Below are 27,959 nucleotides of genomic sequence, written 5' to 3'. Positions count from 1 at the left end.
CCACAGTTGTAAGTATACCTTTAAAATATTAAGGGTTAGGGATGTAGAAGAGCTAGCATGTGCAAGTCCCTGGGTTTAATCCCTAGCTCCATTAAAACTTCAGTGTCTTCTTTCACCATATTGACAAGAGTCGAGAACAGAGCCAAAGCCTGACCACATGTCATCTACTTCAATTTATTCTTTTCTTTAAAAAAAAAAAAAAAAAAAATTAAGGGGCGTGGGGGGTGGGGTGGGGGGAAATCGGGATGGTCAGGGAAGTAATTCATAAACACTGTGAACAGGAACTAAGACTCCAAAACATGGGTACTGCTATACCCTCAGCCTCAGATCGCTAACAGACTCCCACCCCCCCGGTTTCCTTTTCAACAAGACACCCAGATCAGCAGCAGAGGTACCTCAGGTCGGCACTCAGATTGTGAACACTGGGATGGAAGGGGAAAGTCCAAAAACAGGAGCTGAGAAGAAGTGGAAGGGATGAAAGAGAGCCTAGGCTCTGGAGGACGGAGTCGGGCCACAGGAGGTGGAGGTGAGTCAGTATGGGGGTACCCCTCCTGACTGCTGCGGCCCACACTCCCTGGACCCCAGAGCACCCCATGGTTTGTTCTGCAGTCCACTCCCCTACTCCTGAAGCCTCACAGGCCCAACTCCAAGTCCTCCAGCTCCTCCTCCAGAACCCTCCGTCGAGCCAGCTTCTCCAGCTGTTCTCTGCTGGGCTGGCTGACCTCCCCGGCCTGGATGCGTTGCTGCAGCTCCTCCACCTGCCGAAGCTTCTTCCTCAGGTTCTTGATCTTCTTGGCTTTCTCTGTGGTGGCAGCAGAGTCGGATGGATCAGAGGCAGCTAGAGGCGTGGCCTGGGGGCCTTGGAGAGCACTAGGTATCTGGGCTGTGTCTCCCAGAGACACCTTATCAAGAGTCCTGCTCAAGGCCTCTGCTTCTTTCTCCTGTTGCTGCCGCCTCTTCTCCTTCCGCTTCAGGTTTCGTTTGGCTGTCTTGGAGAGGCCTGTCTCACCACCTTCAGGTCTGGATGGGGTGACCGGTGTGGTGGCCTCAGGGCTCAGCCCTGGGGGAAGTTCTGGTTTACTCTTGAAAAACTTCACATACTTGTTTTCATAGCTGCAAGAAACAGAGATGCTAAAGCTTCCAGGACTCACCTCAGCCTAACTTCTCCCACCTCACACCTTCCCATGACATTCCTGTTTTCTCTGCCCTTCAGAGTCCCTGGTCTATAGGAAAGTTCTAGAATTCGTGGCCCTGGCCCTCTGATTGCTGACTATGGATCCTGGAGAACAAAGGTCAAAGGAACCAGACCAGTTGGGGAGACCCCCACTCACCCCTCAAGCCCAGCTCCTTCCTCTCCCGAGACCGTTGTCCCTCCTTCCATTTCTTTCGGGCCCAGACGATTCATCCCTGAACTCCACGGCATAATATGCTATACTTGTGTAGGAACCCATTAAAAACCCCTTGTTAAGCCTAACCACGCACACTGGGACCTCCTCTTGGGGCACGTATCCTTCTTTGACCCTCCGCTGCTTTCGCCACGTCCCGTCGGGTCTCTGTGTTGAGGCAATGTACTTGCCTGTAACGACAGAAGTTAAGCTAGAGTTAGTCTCTCATTCTCAAGCCTCTCCCAAGGTGAGACTATAAATGCACAGCTCCCTCAGCCCCCATCCATCCATCCTGATGAAAGGTAAGGCTCGCTCTGCAGACCTGAACTTGCATCTCCCACCTCCGATGATAGAGTCCACTTAGCTAAGGCATTTCTCATAGCAACTTCCCTCTTCTGTTATTTATTGACTAGCATACTATCCTTGCCCCATGGAGCTGCTGCTGCTGCTGTTTTTAAGTAACATGTGCAGACAGACCAGGGAGAGATGGCATTCTGAGGAAGTCCAAGGCAAAGGGAACATCAAAAGCAATAAAGAAACCCGACTGTCGGGGCCAAGGCAAGAAGTACACAGAGAAGAGCAAGGAAGACTGAGGGAGAGGTTTCATTCAAACAGACTTCAAAAAAAAAAAAAAAACCAAAACTTTTAGGAAAATGGATTACAAAGGCATGGAAACACGTGGATGCAAAGGACACTTGTTCATGCTTTTTATTTATGTGTTTATGGGGTGTGTATGCCAAGGTTCCCATGTAGACATCAAGAGGACAACATTCAGAAGTCAGCTCTTTTTCCATCTTAACATGGGTCCCAGGGATTAACCTCAGGGTCTCAGGTTTGCTCAAGCACTTTACCCACTGAATCATGTCATGGGCTCAAGAATTATTCCCACTTAGAAAGATCAAAGTACTGTATACAAATAAAGTTTAAAGTGTGTGTGTGTGTGTGAGAGAGAGAGAGAGAGAGAGAGAGAGAGAGACAGACGGACAGACAGACAGAGACAGGGCCTAACATATCCCAGGCTGGTCTCATACTATCAATTCAGTCTATCTATACAGGGTTGGTTTACATGGTGCTGGGTGCTTGTGCATGCTACAAATGAGCTACATCCCCAGCCCCATAGAAATCTTTAAGGCTCAGTAGGTAAAGGTACCATGGGACCTGAGTTTATTCCCAGGACCAACATGGTGAAAGGAGAGACCCAACTCTGGCTTCCACCCATGCATCATGGTATGTGTGCACACACACTAAATAAAACATACTCAAAATAATTAAATTTTCTTTTAATTTTAATTTTTAGAGGACCAGAGAGATGGCTCAGCAATTAAAAACACCATCACCCAGCAAAAACATAATAAAAAATTTTAAAAGAAAATATGGTTAAGATATGATACAGCAGTTGGAGGTGATAAATAGTAAAAAGCAAACAGATATGGTATTGGGCATAAGAACTTGGGGAATAAAGAGTTCCTTCCTTCCTTTTTGCGGGGGGGGGGAGGAGATTCTGGGGACTGAACTTGTATATAGCAGGCCAGTACTGCACCACTGAGCCATGCTCCCAGCAGTAAAACAGTTCTTCAGGTGAGTCAGACAGGTGATGACAGGAATAACAAGAGCCAGGCTGGAACCGAAAAGAGGAAGCAGTTAAAAGCTTTGGTCATTTGTTCAGAGGACCTAGAGGTGAGGTAGAGGGATCTGGAATTCAAGGCTGAGCTTCAGTTACAGAGCAATTTCAAATCCAGCCTGGGCTACAAGGGACACTAGGAAGGAAGGAAGAGAGGAAGGAAGGGAGAGAGGAAGGGAGGAAGATGAATTTGAAGGAGAAGTTCCCTCTGAAACAAAGAACATAGACGGGCGAGGGGCTGGAGAGATGGCCTAGAGGTTAAGACAGCCTCTGTTTTTTGCTCTTGCAGGAGACCCAGCACCCACACGGAGGCTCGTAACCATCTGTAACTCTAGTTCCAGAGGATCTGACACCCTTTTCTGACCTCCACAGGCACCAGGCACATACACTGTACATGGACATACATGCAAACAAAACATTCACAACACATAAAATCCATCTGGATAAATAAAAGCCTGTAGGCGGTGATGCTAGTCTGGCTGAGCTGAAGAGTGTGCTGGTGCAGGAGAGAGGATATGTAGGCTGTGAATGCCAGTCCAGGACCTTACCATCTGGCACATGGTATGCATCAAGAAATGTCTGTGACATGAGTCCTTTACTGAAAAGATTGTTTTAGAACCTTTGGCAATGAATAAATCTGCCATCCAGTAGTATTTTAAATCAGTCTGGCATGAGTGATGTGGACGTGTAGGCCAAATAAACCCTTTCCTCCCAAGTTGCTTTGGTCATGGTGTTTCACCACAGCAATAGAAACCCTAACTAGGACACTCATGCTAGCTAATCATCAAACAATAATATGTAGGATTTCACTGAGTATCGGAGGAGTGAGGAGGGATCAAGTACTTCACCTCTGGTTAGTTAATCCAAATCTTAGGACTTTAGCGTAAGAAAAAATTTAAAAAAATTTTTTAAATTAAATTAAGGTGTTATTTATAGATAGCTAAATTAAACCAACTTTATATTCAATTTTATAAGAATGGAAAAATACATCTTTTAAAGATGACAAAAAATCTCAAACAAGGATTTGGAGAAATGGCTCAGCTGCTGAGCACTGACTGTTCTTTGAGAGACCTGGGTTCACTTCCCTGCAACTACGTTTCAGCTAACAGTTGTCTGTAACTCCTGCTCTGGGAGAATCCAACATCCTCTTTTGATCTCTACATGCACTGCATACAAATGGTACACAGACAAACATGTAGACAAAACACCCAAAACATAAGAAAAAAATCTTAAAAATTAAAAAGCATCTAAACAAATCCTTCAGGGGCTGGACAGGCGGCTCCGTGAACACACGACACACACTTGCTATACAACCTGAGCTGGCAACCTGAGCTGGTCTCCACAGAGAGAACCACTAACTCCCAAAGCCGTCCTCTGACTGCTAACTGACAACTGACCTTGTGGGAGAGGGAGAGGGAGAGGGAGAGAGAGAGAGAGAAAGAGACAGACTGATTTTTGTTTTTTAAGGCACAGCCACTGGAGGGTCAGTCCAGTGGATTGCCCAGTCTTGAAGAGTCGGCACAAACTGGATTCAGTGGGTTATTTAAAGAAAAAAAAAAAGACATCAAAGTGGGGAGGGCTGGATCTAGGAGGAGCTAAAGGGTAGGAGTAGGGGGTGAATACCATCAAAATGTGTGTTATGACATTCTCAGAGGCTAGAGAGATGCTTCCCTCTGCATGTAAGAGCCTGTATTGCTTTTCTAAAGGATGGGGGGGGGGGGTCCTGAGTTGGAATCCCAGCTCCAGGGGGTCCAATGCCTCTGGTCTCAGTGGGTACCCATACACATGTAGCATACAGACACATGCATACATGACTGAATATACAATACACCCTTAATTTTTTTTCAAAGAATTTCAGGGGTCCTGCATACACACCGTGCACATACATGAACTCAAGCACATAACACAAACAAAAGAGGTCCTATACTATGTGCCACAATTTCAACAAAATATGTGGTGTTTAAGTTTAGAAAACACACAGTATATAAAATGTTATGCTGTGCCAGGCAGTGATAGTGCATATCTTTAATCCTAGTACTTAAGAGAGAGGAAGAGGCAGGGGGAGCTCTGAGTTGCAGACCAGCTTGGTCTACAGAGCAAGTTCTAGGCTAGCCAGAGCTACATGGAGAAACCCTCTCAACAAACAAACCAAAAAATTAGTTATTTCTAGACAGGGCTGCTCTGGCTAGCATCAAACTCTCTGTAGCTGAGCGTTAATAATTCTTAAAATGTATCATTTATTATTGTGTGTGTTTTCTCCTCACACACATCAGGAGAAAACTGACGGCATGGAGTTAGTTCTCCCCCTTCCCCTTATGTGGCTCCAGAGCTTTAACTCAGGCCCTCAGGCTTGCATGGTTTTACCTGCTTTTACCTGGTGAACCATCTTGCCAGACTGTAAGCAATTTTTCTCCCTAAGAATTCCCATTAAGGGCTGGTGAGATGGCTCAGCAGGTAAGAGCACCCAACTGCTCTTCCAAAGGTCCTTAGTTCAAATCCCAGCAACCACATGGTGGCTCATAACCATCCCTAACAAGATCTGACTCCCTCTTCTGGTGTGTCTAAAGACAGCTACAGTGTACTTACATATAATAAATAAATAAATAAATCTCTAAAAAAAAAAAAAAAAAAAAAAAAAAGGAATAGCTAGTAACTTTACATTAAAAAAAAAGAAAAAAAAAAGAATTCCCATTAACTTGTGGTATAATGTAGATTAAAAAAAAAAAAGTATGACTTCACATTTAAACCTAAATGGCTTGGAGAATGAAAATTACTTTTAGTTTTTGTTTTATGACACAGGGTCTTTGAACTCAGTGCATGCCTCCCAAGTGGTGGAAATGAGTCTCTTCACCTAGTTTGAATGAAATTATTTTTGATTGGGTGATTCATAAACATTTTATGAAGGACACAGCATCAGTTGAGACTGGTGGAAGATAACCTGGCTTTATACACATGGAATTGTGGATATGGTTGAAGGAACAGAAACAGGGAAGCATTTCAGGTTTGGGATATGAGCAAGAGGACAAATAGACTCATGGATTCTACAGTCCTCAAGGCACTCACACAGACTTAAACTTCTTAGGCTTCACTACTCCCACTCACCTCTGACCACTGAAATACTAACTTCTCCAGACCCCTCTCTCTTTATTTTCTACACCTTATTCTTCAAGAGTGAATTTTAAGTAGTATAAATAAAGTCCACAGCAGGGTGGAGTCCTGGCACTCTGAAGCAGAGACAGCTGGATCTCTTGAGTTCCAGGCCAGCCTGATCTGCAGAGCGAGTTCCTGGATAGCCAGGGCTGCACAGAGAAGCCTTATCTCAAAAAAAAAAAAAAAACAAAAACAAAAAAAAAACAAAAAAAACACATACACACACAAATAGTACCCTTTCCTGGCCTCTTAGAAACCGCACTTGGTGTACATTCAAAACTCCTACTGTGGTCTTTATGCTCTTATATTTATATATAATATATAGTATTATATATATATATATATAACTGCCCATTTTGTTAGAAGCAGGGAGGCAGAGGCCTTTTCAATGCCCACAGTGTGTGAAGGCCCTCAGAGGTACAGATGACCAAGGAGCACCTATTCTACGCCATCTTGGTTCCAGCCTCTGGCCTTCATGGTATCCAAGGGCGAAGTCAAAAAGAAGGGAGAGGTCTGGCGATTCCCACCCGCAGAAGAAAACCAAGGGCAGAGAATTAGGACTTTCAAATAATGCTTGTAAGGACAGCTGCTCTAAAGAATTTTTTTTGTTTGTTTTTTGAGACAGGGTTTCTCTGTGTAGCCCTGGCTGTCCTGGAACTCACTTTGTAGACCAGGCTGGTCTCGAACTCAGAAATCCGCCTGCCCCTGCCTCCTGAGCGCTGGGATTAAAGGCGTGCGGCACCACGCCCGGCTCTAAAGAATTTTTAAGCTTGTTATTTCCCCACATTGGGTGGGTGCCATCCTTAAACTATTTCTTTAACTCTACTAGCAATAAAAACTTTTTTTAAATTTTAATTTTATGTATGTGGGTGTTTTGATTGTATGCATTTGTGCGCACCATATGTGACTATTGCCTGCAGGGTTAGAAGACAGTGTTGGATTCTCCAGAACTGGAGCTACAGACTCTTGCGAGCAGCTATGTGGGTCCTGAGAGTCAAACCCAGGGCCTGTGCAAGAGCAGAAAGACAACAGATAATAACACAGCAAGGCTTGGGAGAACTCCACAGGACCTGGGAATTACCTGGTAAAGATGTGAGTTTCTGGGACCTGCTACAAAGAAAGAGATCTAGGTCACAGATTAGAATGTGACAGGATCTCAGGGCTAACAACTCTTTTTTGTTGTTGTTGTTTTGTTTGCTTGTTTTTTGTTTTGCTTTTTTTGAGACAGGGTTTCTCTGTGCAGTCCTGGAACTCAGTCTGTAGACCAGGCTGGCCTCAGAAATCCGCCTGCCTCTGCCTCCCAAGTGCTGGGACTAAAGGTGTGCAGCACCACGCCCGGCAAGTTATAGACTATTACGAGCTGTCTGATATGGAGCTGAAAACCAAACTCAGGTCCTCTGAAGAGCAGTGAGTGCTCTTAACCGATGAACCCTCTCTCCCGGTTTATCACTTTTAATTAATTAAATATATATAAACACACACACACATTTGTGGGTATGTGCTCATGAGGGCAGGTGCTGCAGAGGCCTGAGGTGATGGAGCCCTCTGGAGCTAGAGTTACAGGCAGTTGGGAGTCAGTTAACATAAATGATGGGAATTGAACCTGGAACTCTGGAAAAGTATGTGCTCTTAATCACTGAGCCTTCTCTCCAGACCCTGGGTACAATTTCTAAAAAAGAAACAAAACAAAACAAAAACAAAAACATAGAGCCAGTGAGATGGCTGGTGGCTAAAGCTGCTTGTTGAACCTGACCATCTGTTTGCTCTCATAAGGTGGAGGGAGAGAGCCGATACCTGTAAGCTGAGCTCTTACTGCCTCAAGTGCATCATGGTAAGTCTTCCCCCTCCCAATAAATAAATAAATAAATAAATAAATAAGAAAATATATTAATTAAAATAATTGTAAAAAGGGCCGGGCAGTGGTGGCACATGCCTTCAATCCCAGCACTTGGGAGGCAGAGGCAGGCGGAGGATTCAGGTTAGAGATGATCATCATCATTACTCCCTAGGAAGACAAAACAGCAGCATTGACAGGAAATATTCCAAGCACGGGAGTACTGTGCCATGGAGAACAAGGGTTTAAAGTTACAGGCGGTGTTAAAGTATATTAAATACTATTTTAAGGAGGTAAGGTATTAAATACTGCATAGATACTATGGATGGGGGAAATTTTAAAAATAGCTTTTTTTTTTTTTTAATACTGGTGGTACACACCTTTAATCTCAGCACTGGGAAGGCAGTGGCAGGTGAATCGCTGTGAATCTGTGGCCAGCCTGGTCTACAAAGTGACTAACTGGCCTGTTACACAGTGAAATCCTCCTATCTTGTTAAACAAAAATAAAAACAAACAAGAAAATAATTTTTGCTAATTTGAAACCCTTATTCATCTTCTAAGAATAAAGCAACAAGAAAATACAGTGGTCAGAAGTCAGATTATGAGTGGATTAAATATTGACACATTCTAGTAACCAGACACTATGTACTATAGGATTATCAATATGAGTAGTGAGATGTCCTTAGTTTCAGGAGTCTACAGTCTAAATGGAAGAGTCTGAGGCAAGAAGACCACCATGAGCTGAAGAGAGGCCTGAGCTACATGATAAGGAACAAGACAGCCAGTGCTACGGATCAAACCTTCCCCTCTCTCTCTCTCTCTCTCTCCCTCTCTCTCTCTCTCTCTCTCACACACACACACACACACACACACACACACACACACACACGGTGGAGATGAAGCCTTAAATATCCATGTTTAACCAGGCATAGCAATGTATCCTGATAATCCTAGAATTCAAGTAGTATTTATTAGAGACAAGAGGATCAGGAGCCAAAACCACACTTGTCTATGTAATATCCAATCTTAAATATAAAACAATGAAATGGTAAAAAAAATTTTAATGCTAAAGAGGAAATAGACAAGTTGGGCAAACAAAGAATGAGAGAATAGTTTTAAGTATTGTGCCAAGAAAGTGACTGGGTGCCAGCCTCACTACCCAGAGGAGGAGAGACTCAACTCAAGACCTCCACACACATGTCACATCTAGGCTAGCCTAGTGTACATAGTGAGGCAAGTTTGAGCCATGAGGGGCTATGTGGCGAGGCCCTGTCTCAGGAAAAAAATTGTGTGTGTGTGTGTGTATGTGTGTGTGTGTGTGTAGAGTGGGGAGGGTGAGGGGACAAAGGCAAAGGTGACAGGGAGTTAGGAAAGCCTCAAGATATGACCTTAAAGACTGGTTATGAATAATAACAAATGAGCAGCCAATACTCCTCTAGGCAGAGAAGGGGACAGGGTAATGAGACAACAATGGAAAGCACAGCACTGGAAAAGTCACAGTTGCTAACAGTTAGAATGGGTTCTTACTAACATGAAGCTACATCACACCAGCAATTTCACACATGTCTTGTTGACTGTGGATATAATTATCATTTACAAGCTGAGTAGAGTCTTCAGCAAGTTTGTTTAATTTATTTTATTTGAGATGACATTTCACTATGTAGTCCTGGCTGAACTAGAAATCACCAAGATCCACCTGCCTTGGACTCCAGAATGCTGGGATTAAAGTTGTATGCCACTAGATCTGACTAAATCTTCAAGAAGTTAAGCTCAGGCCTGAAATTCCAGCATTCAGGAAGTTGAGGCAGGAAGACTGCCATGAGTTCAAGGCTAAACTGACTTAAAGAGACCCTCTCTTAAAACAAAGTAAGGGAGAGGATTTATTAGAGTGACTTATCTTCAAGGTCTTATGTTGCCCAGGTCAGCCTCAGACTTGTTATGCAGCTGAGGATGTCCTTGGATTTATGATTCTTCTGCATCTGCCTCCTCAGTTCTAGGATTACAGATGTGCATCACCACAATCTGGTGTACACTGAACCCAGGGCTTTGTGCAAGCCAGGTGAGCACTCTACCACGCTGCATACTGAGCACACAGGGAGTTAGTATCTGAGCAGAACAAATGTCAATTCTCAGAAGATAACGGCAACAATTACAGGGCTCAATATTTATAGGCATCTTATTTAATTTTCACAACTCCACGAAATATCATTCCAGTTTATTCCAGTTTACACATGATGAGAAGTTTATTAACATTCCCCAAGTTACAATTAGTAAACAGTATCAGAAACTAAAATCTAAACTCTGAATTCCAAGGGCTGTAACAGTATTACTACACACTGGACCTGGCAAGGTGGCTGGCCAGTAAAGGTGGTTTTGGCCTAGCCTGACACATGGTGGAAAGGACTGATTCCCTTAGGTTGCTTTTTGACACACATGAGAACATGCTCACACACATCCAAATAAATACAGATAAATAAATACACAAATGCAGTACAGAAAGTTCAAACTCACTAATAAAAGGAAATAGAAATTTAAAAGCACAGGGGCCAGGGAAATGGCTCGGTTGGTGAAGTGCCTCCTACACAAGCACAAGGATCGAAATCCCAGCACAGAGGTACATGCCTAGCCGGGCGTGGTGGAGCACGCCTTTAATCCCAGCGCTTGGGAGGCAGAGGCAGGAGGATTTCTGAGTTCGAGGTCAGCCTGGTCTACAAAGTGAGTTCCAGGACAGCCAGGGCTATACAGAGAAACCCTGTCTCAAAAAACCAAAAACCAACCAATCCAAACAAACAAACAAACAGAGGTACATGCCTGCATCCACAGGCCTAGGATACCACCCCCAGAACTCATGCAGGCACAGCGGTACATGCCTGAGAACTAGGGAGACAGAGACAGGAGGCCCTCTCAGACTTGCTCAGCTGCCAGCCTAGCTGTACAGTGAGCTCCAAATTCAGAGAGCCTTGTCTTTGAAAAATAATGCAGAACTAGGCATGGTATTGTATGCCTTTAGTCCCAATCAGGGAGCAGAGACAGACGGATCTCTGTGCATTTGAGGTCAGCTTTGTCTAATATTGAGTTCTAGGCCATCCTACTCAGTGAGATCTTATCTCAAAAAGGGGGTGGGGTGCTGTGTGTGGGGGTGTTCAAGTGGACACCCAAGGTCAACAACCTCTGCCCTTTACACACACATGTGCACACACCCACTAATATGTATACACAGAAAGACATAAGAAAAAACTTAAGAGAAATCCAGCAAGCTGTAAAGCAAGGAAGTCCTATCATCCATTTTATCATTTAGCAATATTCCCAAAGGCTTCTTTTTTTTTTTTTTTAATTTTTTATTATCCCAAAGGCTTCTTAACAACTATTTTGTACTTACTTTGGCAGAACACATACTAACAATATAGAGATTAACAAGGTATCTGCACAAGGATGCAAATTCACAAAGCGTTTCACATTTAAAAAATAAGGTGTGGGTGTTTCTGGAGAAATGGCCCAGTGATTAAGAGCACTTGTTGCTCTTGCAGAGGACCCAAGTTCAGTCCCCAGTGGCCAAAACCTCCCATAACCCCAGTTACAAGGGACCAAACACACACACACAGGGGTACAAATACATGCCAACAAGAAAAGCACTCATATACATAAAGAAAAATAAATTTTAAGCCAAACAAAAAGAAGGAACTTTTTTTCTTCCTGCCAGCCTAGGCTTAGCTCCAAAGTCATAGTAAGCTCAAGTGATTCTCTTGCCTCAGCCTCCTGAGATGCTGACTCCAGATGTGACCCACCATACCTCACTCAGCCTTCTGAGATGCTGACTCCAGATGTGACCCACCACACCTCACTCAGCCTCCTGAGATGCTAAGACTCCAGATGTGACCCACCACACCTCACTCAGCCTTCTGAGATGCTAAGACTCCAGATGTGTACCACCACACCTCACTCAGCCTCCTGAGATGCTAAGACTCCAGATGTGTACCACCACATCCAGACTAATGAGTTGTTTCTGCAATACTAGGGACAGACCTAGGACCTCATATATAGCAGGTAAGTGTTCAACCACCATTCTATAGCCACATCCCCAGCTAAAGAACTTTTAATAGCAAAGAATAGCACCGATATCATAACATGAAGTCAAAAAAGAAGATACAAACAAATGTACATGTCACTCGAGTCAACAATGTTTAAAAACATGGCACACGCCTGTGATTCTAGCAGTTACAAGAGGCAAGGATAACTGCAAGTTAAGTCAGCCTGGTCTAGATAGCAAGGACCAGGCTAGCCAGAGCTAGAAAAGGAGATCCTGTCTAAAATAACAAAAATAATGGAGGAAGGGAAGGACAAAGGGAAGGAAGGAAGGAATCTGTCAAACGTAACAGTAGGTAGTAGGATAAATGATGCACCTGTGAGCCAGGCACAACATGTACCTATGTCTGAAGCACAAGGATCACCTGAGCTCCAGGAGGGCAAGCTGAAAGGAGTGTGGCATACCTTTAGTCCCAGCATTAAAAAGGCAGAGCCAGGCAGATCTCTGAGTTCAAGGCCAGCCTGATCTACACAGAGTTCCAGTTCCAGGACAGCCAGGGCTACAGAGAGAGAGAACCCTGTCTGAAACAATGGCAGGCTGGGAGCTGAGAGCTGGAGGTACAGCTGAATGGTAGAATTCTTGCCTAAAATGTCCCAGGCCCTGGAATCTATCCTTGGCATTACAAGCACGCCACCCCTACCCAAAATAAGTAAAGCAGGAACGGTTGAAAAATAAACGAATACTAGCTAACCCTAATATAAAATATCAGCAAAATAATATTACGTAATTGACTGAATAAACAGGAGAGATGCTCTGTGTGTGTGTGTGTGTGTGTGTGTGTGTGTGTGTGTGTGTGTGTAGACTCACATCTGTAAATCTAGCAGTTGGAAAGCTAAAGCAGGAAAACTACTGTGAGTTCAAGGACAGCCTGAGCTACCTAGTGAATTCCAGGATAGCCTGGTCTACTAAATGTGACACTGTTTCAAAAAGCCAAAACAAAACAAAAACAAAAACAAAGTAAAACAAAAAACAAACACACACACACACACAAACAACCCAAATGTGTTAGGAAGAAGACTCCAAATAATGTCCTTAAAAAGGAAAGCCTAACATCAATTCCTTACCTGAGCTCACAGTGACTCTTAGCCTCTATAAAGCATGAGGTGGGGGTGGCAAATTGGTAAGCACTAACTGCTCTCCCAGAAGACCAGGGTTCAATTCCCAGCACCCACTGGCAGCTGACAACTGCCTGTACCTCCAGTTCCAGGGGATCCAATGCTCTTTTCTGGCAACAGGCACACAAGTAGTAGACAGATATATGTCCAGACAAACACCCATACATAAAAATAAACATTTTAAATGAGGAAAGGTAAACTTTTACAATGGAAAGACTTTATAAACATTACTTCAGACAGGTATCAGTGTTACTACACATAGGGTAGGGGAAATCACTGTCATCTTACAACCTGTAACCTGTCTCTATTGTTTTCCTCCAAAACCACCTAGTCTAAATTTAATGACAGAAACATCAAACAGCTGGGGATAGTGACATACACATAGAACCCTAGCACTCAGTAGGCTGAGGAAAGGTAGATCCAGAGTTCAAGACCTCCCTGGGCTAGACAGTGTTTCACACAAACCTGGAGTGTGTGTTGTGTGTGTGTGTGTGTGTACACACGCGCACGCCTGTGCATGTGTATAAACACAGAGGCCAGAGAACTGGGGTTAGGAAAAAAGGAAAGATAGATCCACAGTTTAAAACTTCCCAGGTGTGCACACACACACACACACACACACACACACACACACACACACAGGGAGAGGGAGAGGAGACAGAGAGTTGGGGATAGGAAGAAAGAAGAAATTCCAGTAGAAGCGTGGTCTTTAAAATACATGCCTAGCATTGCTGAAAACTGTTGGGAGTAGCTTTGGGTAAAGGCATTGCTGTGGGAGCATAGGACCTGAGTTAACCCTCAGAACCACTGGGGCTGGAGAATTGGCTCATCAGTTAAGATCATTTGTTGCTCTTACAGAGGACCTAGGTTTAATTTCCAGCACTCAAGTGGCAGCTAACAACTGTCTCTATATTCTGACTATAAACACCAAGCACATATATATGTTGGTAAAACAGTCATAAAACTTACTAAAATACTCTTAAAAGCATCACCAGCATGCAAGTAAAAAGGCAGGTGTGGCCATATGCACCTGTGACCCAACAAGAGATGCTCTCTGGAGGGAATGTGGCAGAAAGAACAGGACACCAGCTGGCGGCCTCTGGCCTCTAAAATCACGAATGGGCACACGTGAGTATATACCACACATACACCTGTACACCCCCACAAAAAAGCCCATAAAGATGATTGAGAGCAAGAAAAGTGTGAGAAATTCTTTAAGGAGGCATGAGACCTACATGTGATGGCATGCTAGATGAGATCCTGGATCAGAAAAAAATTATGAAAGGTCTTTCTTCCTTCTCTCTCTCTCTCTCTCTCTCTTTCTCTGACAGTGTAGACCAAGCTGTCCTTAAACTCAAGAGATAAGACTGTCTCTACCTTCTAAGTGCTGGGATTATAGACCTGGGCCATCACCCTCAGCTTAAGGAAGTTTCAATAATTTGGGTTTTTTGGAGACACGGTCTATGTAACCCAGGCTGGCCTCAAAGTGTAGGATTTCTGTCTCTCCTCCCCAAGTTCTAGGAACCCAGGTATGAACCACCATGCCTGCCCTGAATAACCTATGACTTTAACTAATAATAATGTACTGATACTGATTAGTTTACAGTAAGAAATATACTTTATCAATACAAAATGCTAGTAAAAAGGAAAAATATGAGGTATATAGAAATTCCTTGAGGTGAGATGGCTCAGCAGTTAAGATCGCCGACTGCTCTTCTAAAGATCCTGAGTTCAAATCCCAGCAACCACATGGTGGCTCACAACCATCTTTAACAAAATCTGATGCCCTCTTCTGGAGTGTCTGAAGACAGCTACAGTGTACTTACATATAATAAATAAATAAATAAATAAATAAATAAATATTTTAAAAAAGAAATTCTTTGAAACATCTTCTCAATTGTTCTAAAAATCTAAAAAGCCAAATCTATACCATCTCACTGTTTCAGAATAAATAAAATCCAAAGTCTTAAAAAGGGACAAAAAAAAAAAAAAAAAAAAGTTGCTCTAGAGATGGCTAGAAAATGATACCCATGACAGGAAATAACAATGGAAGGATTAGAAAAGGTGAATCTGAAAGGTGACAGCCCAGCCCAGAGTTAAGACAGTCAGCATTAGGAAAGAAGAAGGAATAAGCAACACAGAAGAGGAAGGAAGCGCTAGGGATAACAACCACAGTCTAGCAACAGACTATCGAGACCCAATATTCAAAAATCTGGACTTAAACAGTGCAACCCACATCTATAATCCCAGTGCTCAAGCCGCTGATGTGAAATCCTGACGGGAGGGAGGAGAGTGACAGACACCTGGCTGAGGCTAAGAAAACAGAAATGACAGGCCCTAATTTTCCAATGAAATATAAAGTAAGGGTATTTGCCACAAAAGGAGGAATTAAAGGGCTAATGATAGAGTCTTGTAAAATAGTCATAAAAGAATTTAGGCTTCCAGGAAGCAGGAATTGGCAAAAAGCTGTAATATTGACAGAAGTTAACACGAGACTGAATCTTCTAACTTCCGATTTTCTTTTCTTAGAGTCTAAAATCAGTAGCCAAGAAAAGAGTTGATGAATATCATTCAAGACAAAGACAGCCACATGCAGTTCTGAACTAAATACCTGCAATGCAGGTGGCTTAGGAGGCGGGGACAAGAAGAACAGGAGTTCAAGGCCAGCCTGAACTGCAAGAGACTATCTGAAACAGCCAAAAACAACAAAAAAACCCAAAAACAAAAACAAAAAAAAAAAAAAAGAGAGAGAGAAGAGGGGGCTAATATGGCTCAGAAGTTAAAACACTTGCCACATTAATATAAAGACCAGTACTCAGATCACCAGCATCCATCCACATTCACACCTGTGGGCTGGTGGCATGCCTACAATCCCAGCACTTGGGAGACAGAGACAGGATCCCAGGAGCACCCTGACTATCTAGACTAGCTGAGTCACCAAACTCTGGGTTAAGGTGAAAGATCCTGTCAGATATAAGGTGGTGGTGGTGGTGAAGTGGGGTGGTCAAGGAAGACACCTGACATCAACATCTGGCCTCCACATGCATGCACGTGCACACAGACAAGTACACGCATTCACACCCACACCCACACCCACACACACAACCAGAAAACCTAAAGAGGGCAAAAAGCTGCCTCTGTGGATTTGAGACTGTCAAATGGCGACTGGTAAGGAGGCTAAAGCGAAGGGGAATACCTGAAAGGAAATGTGTCACAGATGAAGTCCAGGTTGTAGTAATCCTGAGGTGTAGCTGAAAATACAAAGGTACGTCAATGATCTCGTGCTCAGGAACGAGGGGGTTCAGAGCATTCCCAAGCTGCTACAGACAGAATAACAAAAATAAAAACAAAAGGGCTAGAGAGTTGGCTCAGAGGTTAAGAGTGGCTACTGCAGTGGACCGAGGACTTGGGGGTCTGATTCCCAGCACCGACATAGTGGCCTACAGCTCAAACTCCAGCCTCAGATCTAATAGCTCTTCTGACTTCTGTGGTCTCCAACCACACAAATGACGCACAGACATACACACAGGCAAAACATTCACACACACAAAATAAGTCTTTTAAAAAAACAAACAAAAAAACATAATCTGTGGGCAGTAGATAGGAACACTGCCGTTTTGCTAAAATTGCATTTGAAAAGCAGAGAGGCAAAAGAACAGCTTATTTTCCTCTTCTACAGAGCCACAAAGAACAGAAACTATCTCTATAGCAGGGCAGGGGCCAGATGGAATATAAAAAGAATAAGAAGGTACACATTAAAAGCTGCAAACTGCCTGTCATGGTATTAGACGCCTTTAATCCCACAACTTGGGAAGCAGAGGTAAGTGGATCTCTATGAGTTCAAGGCCAGCCTGGTCTACACAGTGAGCTCTAGGCCAGCCAGGGCCACATAGTGAGATCACATCTGGGGATTGGAGTGTTAAAGATGAAAGTTGCTTTTTAAAGGTTGGGCACAGTGGCTCATGCTTTTAATTTTAATAAGGAACATTTAAAGCAAACCAAGAAGCATAAATGGCACATTTTAAAACACACCGTGCATTACCGCACAATCACAGGATCACTTCTACAAAACCCTAGTCACATATGAAGACCAAGATGAAGGCTACAAAAACAGTCACCGGGTACTTGCACTACGTCTTCCAAATATCTATTTGATCATCTCGAAGTCAATATTGCACATTATCCTAAAGACAAGGCAACTACAAACAAGACAAAAACATAAAACCGATTCTCAGCTTCACACACAAACAGCTGACTTCCAACATTTCAGACAGCTCGACTGAAGTGCTACTCAACCTTTAAGAAATCATGGGGTTCTATCAATTATCAAAGACGTTGAGAGAAAGGCCAGTAGATACTTTCCTGTTTGTTTTCTCCCACTTTAAATGGAAAACTCCACCAAGGAGAAAAGTCAAGTTGAAAGTTAAATTCCTCTTCCCTTCACACGTCTGGATTTCAGTGACACCCACCCCCACCCCCACCCAATGAAGATGGGGCAAAGAGTGAAGAAGAAAGCACTATGTAGCAATGAGATCATCAGCAGACACAGCCCGGAGAGAAAGAATGAAAACAGGGAAGGGTAGAGAGCAGGTACAACAGTAAGAAATGGGGGAGGGAGAAAGGGGGTTGGAATTGGAGGGAACTGAGCACAGGAGCCCATAATGCTGGAGAACCTTGCAAAGGTACGGGACTCCAACAGCTAGAAAGAGCTGAAGCGCCTAAGGGTCCCGGAGCAGGGGACATTGGAGGACCCCAGGGTTTGGGAGACCGGAAGCAGAGACCCCCCCCAAAAAACACGAGACCAGAAGGGGGCGCAGGTAACAACCCAAAAGGAATGAATGGGGAAGGCGGTACGGGGGCGTGGCAAAGGAGGAGCCCCGGGATGGGCGTGGCACAAACCCTTTTCCAAGTCCGAACCCCTAACCCAAGAATCCCGGGAGAGGCGGCTCCGCGATCCCCGCACTCACCGCCGGTCTCGTCAGTTACATAGGGAGTCGCCATCTTGAGAACCCGAACCACTTCCGGCGTGAGCGGGCTGGGGTCCCGCCCCCCTCCCCGCCGGAAGTGGAGTCCTCATCCTAGCAAGCCACCATTTTAATCTTAAAGAGAGACTGCACCATTTCTCTGACGCGGGAGGCGGAAAAGGCGAGTGTAAGACGCTCACAGTCATGGGCTCTTAGACTACCACCGACGCCACTGTTGACCTCCTGATGTATATAAAACAATCCCTAGGGCTCGGAGAGAAGTTTGGGCATAAGCCTTATCCCAGACAGTCCTCGCAGGCTCAAGGCCCACCGGGACCCAGCAGGAAAGCTGGTAAAAGAGGAAAGGAATATGCAAGGCCCCTCGCCTGCACCAAACCCTAGGGCGCGTGTTGGCATGGGCAAAGAAGCCCCAGGGATACACGAAAACCCGGGCTAACACTTAAAAGTGGGCAGGTCTACTCGGCACGCCGACCACTCTCGGCCGCCCAGGTTAACTGATCAGAGACCTACGAAGGGGTGCGCAAAGATCGGCGCACTGCGAGTCGGTCACCTGTCCCCGTGGCCTCGGGGGTGCTGGCGGTTTCCATGACTGAACTGGGGCGGGCAGCCCTGGGGATTCAGCGGCCGGCGAGGTAACTTCTTGGCCTGCTGCTCAGTACTGGATCCTCTCGGGTCAGAGGGCACGGGGTGAAGGCTTTTGGGGCGGACCCAGTCAGTATTCTAATTAGCCGCGCCCCACACTTCGGATTAGCTTTGGCTACCGCGAGCAGTTCCACCCTTAAATCTACCGGGACAGTGAGGCCACTCCCTTTGTTAGGTTGTGCCTTGTTCTTGGAAGGAGCGCCAAAGCCCGGTCCGGTCCCTCCCCTCCTCCATCAGCAATTTAGTTCCTCTGGGGCTAAATCCTGTTAAACTTGTTTCCTCTTCTGTCAGGAAGGTGCTGGCTCAAGCTCCTCTCCTCAGGTGTCTGCCCTCCTCCTACAAAGCTTTTTCCTTAACTCTTTCACCCTCTTCTATTGCCCAACTTTGGCTTACACTAACGTCCAACAGTGCCTCTCAAATTGAGAAGTGGGGAAATATTAGTACTTCAGTAGTAGACAATATGTTCTACTTTAAAACAAAACAACCGAGCAGTGGTGGCGCACGCCTTTAATCCCAGTGGAGGCAGAGGGAGGAGGATTTCTGAGTTCGAGGCCAGTCTGGTCTACAGAGTGAGTTCCAGGACAGCCAGGACTACACAGAGAAACCCTGTCTCGAAAAACCAAAAAAAAAAAAAAAAAAAAAAACCAAAAGGAAAAAAAAAAAAAAAAAAAAGAAACAAAACAGGCTAATAAGAACCTCAACTAAGTTTTCAAAAGCTCACACATTGTCCTCCTTGCAATTCTCCCAGCTTTAACCTCTCTCCTTTCAATTCAAGTCTCAAAATGACTTTAATGCTATTTGCATGCACTACATGTTTTTACACGTGTATACTTCTTTCTTTTCTTTTCTTTTTTTTTTTTTTTTCGAAACAGGGTTTCTCTGTATAGCCCTGGCTGTCCTGGAACTCACTTTGTAGACCAGACTGGCCTCGAACTCAGAAATCTGCCTGTCTCTGCCTCCCAAGTACTGGGATTAAAGGTGTACACCACCACGGCCCGGCTACATGTATACTTCTAATCCCTCACTTTGTGTGTGTGATAATCCCTCACCTATGCCTTTGCTTCCTCCTGCATTTGGGTATGGTGGAGGGAGGGATGCTGGGGAGTGGAACCTAGAGTGTAGCTAGCATTAAGTCAGGCAACCATTCTGGCCCAAGCCTACCAGCCCGTATCTGTTTGTTCATCAATTGCACTTAAGTCCTGTCTATCTAGTACCCTTTCCTCAAAGAGGAGAAGGAGATGAGAATATGGAACAGTGCCTCTGAAAATTAGTGAGGTGCATGACTTGAACTCTTTCAAGAGTGGTCTCTAAAGCTCTCCACGGACCTGCTCAGTGAGGGGAAATACTAGTGTGACCTGTTTACTCTTTAATCTCTGGACACTCCCCATCACTGTACCCCTCAGACATCCTGCCCCCATCTCTGCAGGTTGGCAGGAAGTGAAACTCAATTGTCTGTTCAGTAGACTGGCCCTGGACCCAGCCCTGGGCCCCGGATGTATAACCCCACCCAGAGGAAGAAGAGGCTGGGAAAACAGGCTTGTTTTTTCCTTTCCCTTTGTTCACTGTGGTTTCTTTCTTTCTGACTTGTATGATGTGGTTGATTAAAGAGATGAGCACCTGGAACTATAGACATCAAACACCTCTTCCGTAGATGGTTCTTTGCTTTTCTTCCACCACCCCCACCAACAACTGACCTGAGAATATGGCGAAACACAGATCCAAAATAAGGTACAAAGATGTTACAGTAACTCTGAGCTCCTGCCAGGCAGTGGCACACCCTTTAATCCCAGCACTTGGGAGGCAGAGGCAGGCGGATTTCTGAGTTCGAGTTCGAGGCCCACCTGGTCTACAGAGTAAGTTCCAGGACAGCCAGGGCGACACATCGAAATCCTGTCTTGAAAAACCGAAATAAAATAAAAGTCTGAGTTTCTCTTCATATTCCTTATTGGAAAAATCATATTCCAACCTATGGCTTGTTTAATGTAGGAGAGTCTTTGACTTTATGCAAGAACTGATTCGAAGAGTAGTTTGGGACACAAGTGTTATTTAAACAGAATCTTTGTTTACGGTGATCAAGAGCTAGGAAGCTTTACAGACATCTAGGCACTTGCTTCAGTTTGTGTTTTTGCTTATCCTACAGAAAGAACTAAGAACAAGATCAGGTATAAAGAGACCTTCAAAAGTGTCTGTTGATAGCAGGAGTGGCACACACCAATAAACCCGGTAAACCCAGCTCTTGAGAGGTTGAACCAGGATGGCAATTTCACTGCCAGCCTAGGCTATGTACATACTAAAATCTTGTCTCAGGAAAAAAATCGTTTGTTGGACTGTGAGTAAGGAGGCGATGTAGGAAGGGGAGATAGACTTTGCTAACGGTGACGCATATACTGTTAAGAAGAAGGGTGTGGGGTAGCGGTATAGATCCGTGGTGCAGCACCGGAGAAGCACGTTCCAGGCACTGAAGCTCATCTGCAGCATGGTGGTGACAGTGATGGAGGAGGAAGAGGAAAAATGAAAACAAAAACAAAGCAGTGAAGGGTCAGGATGCAAGCAAACCAGAACAAACCTGAAAAGGACAGCAGAACAGAGACAGGTCACTCTCCGACTCCCGATCTGAATCTAAAGTTTAAATAACAACAGCAGCAGCAAACCCCACTACTCTAGAGAGTTGCTTCAACAGCTTTGTCTCCAAATACTTGAAGACTACTTACTTCTGTTTCCACTAGAGGGCCTTTTGTTTCTTTCGGTTTTTTTTTTTTCTTTTCTTTTCCTTTCTCTTCTTTTTTTTTCTTCTCTCTCTCTCTCTGACCCTCACTGGACCCGAATATATACACACATTTCCAACAAGCAGTCTGCTCTCCCACTCCTTTCTATTCCCAGCTGTAAGAGGATACAATTCCAAGAACACAAGGCTTTGTTGTGCTGCTCCTACTTCAGAGAAGGGTAGGAGGGAGTTAGTCGTGGGTTTGGGGCGGGGCGGGGGATGCAGGATGCCTGGGTCCCCAGTCCCTACCAGTAAATCCCCACTCATTGGTCTCCTTTCCGTTCAGCCTCACACCAACCATGCTGCTTCAAGAGTCCTGACAGCTCCAATAACAGGTAGGAGGAACTGAAAGGCTCTGCCTTCAGACTCTACCTTTGCCCAACGACTTCTGTGCCATCTGCCAAGGCCAGAGGGTAAAGTGCTAGGGTTGGGTATGAAGAAAAGGTGAACACAGTCAAACGTTGTTTTATGCACCTAAATCTCCACCCTAGTCTTAAGGAAAGGATATGGATTTTGAGAGAAAAGGCTGTGCATAGACAAGTCCGAGGCGGAGCTGAGGAACTCGGAGGAGAGGTGGGCAATTATCTCAGGCAGGGTCAAGCAATGTGAAGCCATGTGGAGAAGGAAATGCACCTAGGTCTAGGGTTGTGTGTGAATTGTGGAACTCTGGCCTTGCCTCTCTGGGTTCTCCTGAATGTGGAATCATTGACTTGGGCAGGCGCGTCCAAAGTGATGATTTGGAGATTGGAGGGCCGGCCAATTGCTGACCAGTCGCTGGGTGGTTCCAATCAGCACCCTGACCCCTACCTTGGCTTTCCTGGGAAGGGATGATGGGAGAGGCTTTGACTAATTAGAAAAGAAAGATAGAAGTAGAGCTGCCCCAGGCATGGGAAGACAGAAGCGTAGGAGTGGAGAAAGTGGCACAAACCAGAGCCCTGGAGATACTCTGAAGGCCCGGAGCAGATTGTGTTGGAAAGCTGGCAACAGCGGTGGGCTTGGGCGCGGCAGGAGGGCAGGCTGGGTCGGGGGCGGGCAGTGTGTCGTCAGGAGCTGGGCGGCCCCGCAGCGGCCGCGTCTTCCTAACCCGTCCCCTCCTGTCCAGCTCGGGCTCCGGCGCCCCTGCTCTGACCGTGCGCTCTCTTGGGTCAAGGTAGAGCCCCCGCGAGCCCCGTGCCACTCGCACACTCTCGCACCCGGCCAAAAGGGCAGCGGAAGGGGCCGCCCCACCGACTGGGTGAGGGCTGCGGCGTCCAGAGAAGGAAGCGTTGACAGCTGGAAGCTGCTGCTGGAAGGGTTTGCGCTGGGACTCCGGGACTGCCGTAGCGCTGCGCAAGACGCAAGACCGGGGTAAGCTGCGTTTCCCCCAGACCTTTCCTCCACCCTTATCCCTCTTGCTCACTCGGAGAGCTGGGAAGCTCAGCTCCTGGGAACTCGGAAGAAAGGTGCCTTTTGAAAACCCAAGGTGCCACACGGGTGAAGAAGGGTTCTTCTTTGGCCTCCGATCCTTTCCACACCTGTCACGGGGAGTTTTCTGGAAAAACTGGGTGGGAAGCCACTTTTCAGATTTAAATAAGAAATGAACCTGACTACCGAGGCAGAAAAGTAAATATTATTGGTCATCTCTACAGCCTCAAAAAATACAAGCCCACATCCCCCAACTATGCCAACATCGTAACTTCCTCCTGTACTAGTAGCTACGACACCCTCCGTACAGGAACATAGTGTGCCACCCCCTTATCCAGGCAACACAATTATCCCTGATGTTTATGGCGATTTAATGAATTCTGATGCTTCAAGACAAAAACAAAACAAAAAACAACCTCTCTGACTAGTAGCAGGGATGGGAAGGAAAGAACGGACCCTCAACCCTGGGAAAAAGGGATGCCTGATGTGGTTAGTCCAGCTCATTAGGCTTGGTTCTAAAGCTAGGAGTACCTGCTCTGTGAAGTCTCTTGCTGGGGCATCCTGAACGTCCTAGAAACACGCTAATTCTTGAGTAATGATGAATTTGAAAGCGGGTAATGAAGTGAAAGGAAACGTTAAGTGTTAGTGGAAACCTTATCTCTTTGATAGCTGCAATTTTAGTATTCAGTGTTTAAAGTTAGATCTGAAGAAGGAGAGGCGCCAAGATTTGGTGGACGTAATTTGAACAGGTTGTCTAAGAGTCTTGACTGGGATCCTAAGCCCAGAATGTTGTAGGATTCTTTCCCTCCCCTCCAAGTCAGTTTCTCTGGTCTCACCCTAAGTTGGTAGAGGTGAGGGAAACCCGGGGTGGGGTTGGGGGGAGGGGGAGCGTGAGTCACAAATAGCTGGGGGTAGGACTACAGACACCACCCTTCCAGCCCTGCATCTGTCTGGACTAGCCCAGGTTATAGCCTCAGGGTTGGGATGAAGCTAGAAGACTTTGGACTTGTTCCAGGTCTTTAAGATCCCAGGATCCTGTAGTTTGCTCTCGGTCAGGTCCAGGGGCAGCCAATTTATACTCTCTGACAGAAGTCAGGGCATCTGACTAGATCCCTAGAAACCCCTATGTCCAGGGTCCCAACCCACAGATGTTCCTAACTCTATAGTTTCCAGCCACCTCCTCATTTTCTCAGAGGCAAATTCACCATCTTGATGCTACTACATGTCTGTACCTGACATAAGTATTTGTATTTTAAGTGGAAGGTACATAGTTGAGCCTTGCTACGGATAGAAGTCACTAGAATTTGTGAGTTCTTGGCTTAAAAGTACCATTTATCCTAATATCCAAATGTGTTTCTTTTTCTCACTTTGTGGGTGTGTAGGGGGACAGGGTCTAACCAAAGTTTCCCATGCTGTCCTTAAACTTACTTTGTAGCCTAGGCAGGCCTTAAGCATCCCACCCCCTTATCCGAGTCTCCTGAGTAGCCGGAATTGTCTATATTACCACGCTTCACCAGACATAAGACTATTTTTGTGTGTCACCTTATATAATATTGGTTGATGTTTATTGAATTCTCATTCTGTATCACACATTTCACTATGCATAATTGCTATATAAACTTACTTAAAAACCCACTTTGTGACCGACTAGGTACCTGTTTATTGATAAGATTGGGCTAGTGTATATAGATCAGTAGCTATGCACTACTGAGGATAACCTGACATGCTTGAGATCTTAAGTCCCTGAGTTTGATTCCCAGCTTTAACATTTTTAATGTGGTTCAGTGAGTAAAAGGACTCATCCAAGAGCTGAGATTCCAGCTTGCACCTAATTCAAAGGTCCATTCTCAAGCAGGGTGTGGCTGCAGATGCCTGTAATCCCAGCTGTAACAAGAGCTGCATAGTGAGACTCTGGCTCAAAAACAAACAATAAAAGCAAAAAAGTTCTCAGTTTCCATTATATATTGCCTCTCCCAGGTGTGAGATCTGGAGAGTCAAAGAAGGGACAGGAAGGACTCGTGTCATTGTGAAGAATGACCAGAGAGGTGCCTTGGCCTCTCTCTTTTCTTGGTTCCTTATTTGTTTTTTTCCTCAGTCTCCATTTCCCAGAACTTTGGAATCATCTAAAATTCCCCAGCAATACTCAGAGATGCTAACTAAGCTGTTCAAGTTCTTATGTATTATTATGTATCATAAGACTCTTATATATTCACTAGCTCTGTTGGCAGCAAAGGATGGGTTATAGTCACTGATGAAGTCCAGAAAGGCAAAGTCCTTTTCTTAGGTGTCATTGTCCTAAAAGGTCATTTTCAAATCTTCTCAGAGAGCCTTTGGAACACAGATGTTACTTAGTACCTACTATGTTCCCTCCACGTTATCTCATACTTTCCTGACTGCCAAGTGGACACTCAGTGGCATGCTATTCATCCAAACTTGGACTAATTGACCCCGCCAAAAACGACTACCAAAGTTTATAGAACCTTTTGTACAACCCATATTAAGAATCCAGTCGGGCTGGTGAGATGGCTTAGTGGGTGAGAGCACCCGACTGCTCTTCCAAAGGTCCAGAGTTCAAATCCCAGCAACCACATGGTGGCTCACAACCATCCGTAACAAGATCTGACTCCCTCTTCTGGTGTGTCTGAAGACAGCTACAATGTACTTACATATAATAATAAATAAATCTTTAAAAAAAAAAAAAAAAAAAAAAAAAAAGAATCCAGTCGATGCTGAATCCTGTTTTAGGTACTGAGGAAAGAGTAGAAAGAGGACTGGTAAGGTCCTGCCTCTGTGGAACCAAGGTCTTGGTCAAATACAAACACTTAAGGAAGGGATAAAAATTTCTACTGGTGATTTGACAGGGAAACCACATTGAGGTAGAACAAGAAAAGTAGCGAGATGGAGGGAGAAGATTTACATGAGTTTCAAGCCAGCTTGAGCTAGTGAGACCCTGCCTCAAAGTAAAACAAACAAACAAACAAACAAACAAACAGGATCCAACATCAAGGAAGTTCTCATGAAGGAGCTGGTCTTTTAGTTGAGACAAGAGGAGTAGGGGAAATGTCCTAAGCAGCCAGCACAGCAGGGACCATGGTGTAGTCAGGTAAAACCTCAGCATACTTGTGAACAGGAGGGCAGCATGTGGCAGGGAGAGTGGAGCTGTGTGCTGGGGCTGGAGCCTCACTCCCCGGCTTATCAGTTGTCTTGGGCTCTCCCAGCCCATGACTTCCTTGAGCTTCAGCTGTATCTTCCTTCTCCTCTCTTCCTCTTCTTTTTTTTTTTTTCTTTTTTATAAAGTTTTGTTTATTTTTAGTGTGTATGGGTGTGCACGTGCACACACATATACCACAGTAGTATAAATAAGTGTGTTGGTCAGAAAACAACTCTGTAGAGTTGGTTCATTCTTACCTTTTTCTTTCTCTTCCTCCTCTTCCTCTTCTTCCTCCTCCTCCTCTCCCCCATCCCCCTTTACAGAGTTTCAGTCTGTCCTGGAACTTGCTCTAGATCAGGCTGTCTTTAAACTCACAAAGATCCCTCTGTTTCTGCCTCCTCCCGTATGCTAGGATTAAAGGTGTGAGCCACCACAACCCAGCTCGTGTTTTTAGGTTTTTTTTTTTTTGTTTTTTTTTTAATTTTTACTTACTTATATATGAATATTCTGAGTGTATATATGATACATGCCAGAAGAGGGCATCAGATCCCATTATAGATGGTTGCTGGGAATTGAACTCAGGAGCTCTGGAAGAATAACCAGTGGTCTTCATCAATGAGCCATCTCTCTCCAGCCCTCATACTCTTACCCTTCTATGTTCTGGAGATGCAACTAAGGTCGCCAGGATTGTGCAGCAAGCTCCTTTACCTGCTCAACCTTCTCATCAGCCCCACTTGGTTTTTTTTTTGTTTGTTTTGTTTTGTTTTGTTTTGTTGTTAAGATTTATTTATTTTATGTGAGTACATTATAACTCTCTTCAGACACCCCAGAAGAGGACATCATATCCCATTACAGATGGTTGTGAGGCACCATGTGGTTGCTGGGAATTGAACTCAGTACCTTCGGAAGAGCAATCAGTGCTCTTAACTGCTGAGCCATCTCTCCAGCCCCCTTGGGTTTTTTTTTTTGTTTGTTTGTTTGTTTTGTATTATTTGTTTGTTTTTTGAGACTGGGTCTGGCTAAAAAGTATGTATCGAAGAACTCAATGTGTAGAACTGTCTGTCCCCAAACTCAGAGATCTACCTACCTGTGCCTCTTAAGTGCTGAGATTAAAAGCATAGGCCAGGGCTGGTGAGATGGCTCAGTGGGTAAGAGCACCCAACTGCTCTTCCAAAGGTCTGGAGTTCAAATCCCAGCAACCACATGGTGGCTCACAACCATCTGTAATGAGATCTGACTCCCAGCTACAGTGTACTTACATATAATAAATAAATAAATCTTTAAAAAAAAAAAAAAAAAAAAAAAAAAAAAAAAAAAAAAAAAAAAGCATAGGCCACCAAGATTGATGGATTTTATTTTTTTAAGTTATGTGTATATATTTGAGTGTCTGGTGTGTGTGTGTGTGTGTGTGTGTTGCTTATAGAGGACAGGAGAACATCACGTCCTTTAAAAGTGGAATGAATAGGCTATGGTGAGCCAACTGATATGTGTGCTAGGAATCAAATCAGGTTCTCTAAAAGAGTAGCAAGTGGGTTTTGTGTTGTTTGTTTGTTTGTTCTTAGACATGATCTCTCTACTCTGGACCTCACTGTGTAGATTAGGCTGGCCTTGAATTTATAGAGCTCCTCCTGCCTCTGCCTCCAGAGTGCTTCCATGAAAGGTATGCTTCACCATGTGCAGCTTAGTTGTAGTAACTTTTGACATAAAGTTTCACTGGCTTCAAACTCAGCATCCTCCGGCTTCAGTGCACCCTCCCCCACACCTCCCATTGCTTCTGAGACTACAAGAATGTATCACCACACCAGCTGAAGTGAGGTTTTTTTT

At 44.7% G+C, this 27,959-nt stretch overlaps 2 protein-coding genes and 1 long non-coding RNA gene across 16 annotated transcripts in view; 1 reads left to right on the top strand and 2 right to left on the bottom strand.

The window, feature by feature from the left end:
* Positions 1 to 154: 154 nt before the first annotated feature.
* On the bottom strand, positions 155 to 18,844 carry Pym1 (PYM homolog 1, exon junction complex associated factor). Of its 10 annotated transcripts, none has more exons than NM_001253704.1 (4): positions 18,157 to 18,268; positions 16,386 to 16,440; positions 1,483 to 1,576; positions 155 to 1,113 (listed from the first exon to the last, which is right to left on the bottom strand). In NM_001253704.1, the coding sequence occupies exons 1-4, from the start codon at positions 18,188 to 18,190 to the stop codon at positions 1,108 to 1,110; spliced, it is 189 nt and encodes a 62-aa protein (NP_001240633.1). In that variant the 5' UTR covers positions 18,191 to 18,268; the 3' UTR covers positions 155 to 1,107. The 10 variants fall into 10 exon arrangements, 9 of the variants coding, with proteins under 9 accessions (NP_001240633.1, NP_001240634.1, NP_084376.2 ...); XM_030245391.1 differs by having other exon boundaries at positions 162 to 1,113; positions 18,089 to 18,290; XM_030245392.1 differs by lacking the exon at positions 18,157 to 18,268 and adding an exon at positions 17,863 to 18,052 and having other exon boundaries at positions 162 to 1,113; positions 1,332 to 1,576.
* A 1,996-nt stretch (positions 18,845 to 20,840) lies between these two features.
* Positions 20,841 to 21,776, bottom strand: Gm31504 (predicted gene, 31504). Its single transcript, NR_168573.1, has 2 exons — positions 21,528 to 21,776; positions 20,841 to 21,382 (listed from the first exon to the last, which is right to left on the bottom strand). It is a non-coding gene; the product is annotated as a predicted gene, 31504 (long non-coding RNA).
* The window catches only part of Dgka (diacylglycerol kinase, alpha), a 24,954-nt gene continuing 18,633 nt past the window's right edge, over positions 21,639 to 27,959 (top strand). The window contains exons 1-3 of one of the 5 annotated variants that reach the window (NM_001358746.1): positions 21,639 to 21,759; positions 21,867 to 21,915; positions 22,731 to 22,927. The gene's annotated coding sequence lies outside the window, so the exon portion shown is untranslated. Of the gene's footprint in view, positions 21,760 to 21,844; positions 21,916 to 22,646; positions 22,928 to 27,959 lie in introns of those variants that run through there. The other 4 variants (NM_001358745.1, XM_030244864.1, NM_016811.3 and 1 more) reach the window with 4 other exon arrangements.

The sequence above is a fragment of the Mus musculus genome, chromosome 10 (genome assembly GCF_000001635.26).
Source record: "Mus musculus strain C57BL/6J chromosome 10, GRCm38.p6 C57BL/6J".
NCBI classification, from domain to species: Eukaryota; Metazoa; Chordata; class Mammalia; order Rodentia; family Muridae; genus Mus; species Mus musculus.
The sequence above is the reverse complement of the archived record's forward strand: the minus strand, read 5'-3'. Positions and strand labels throughout refer to the sequence as shown.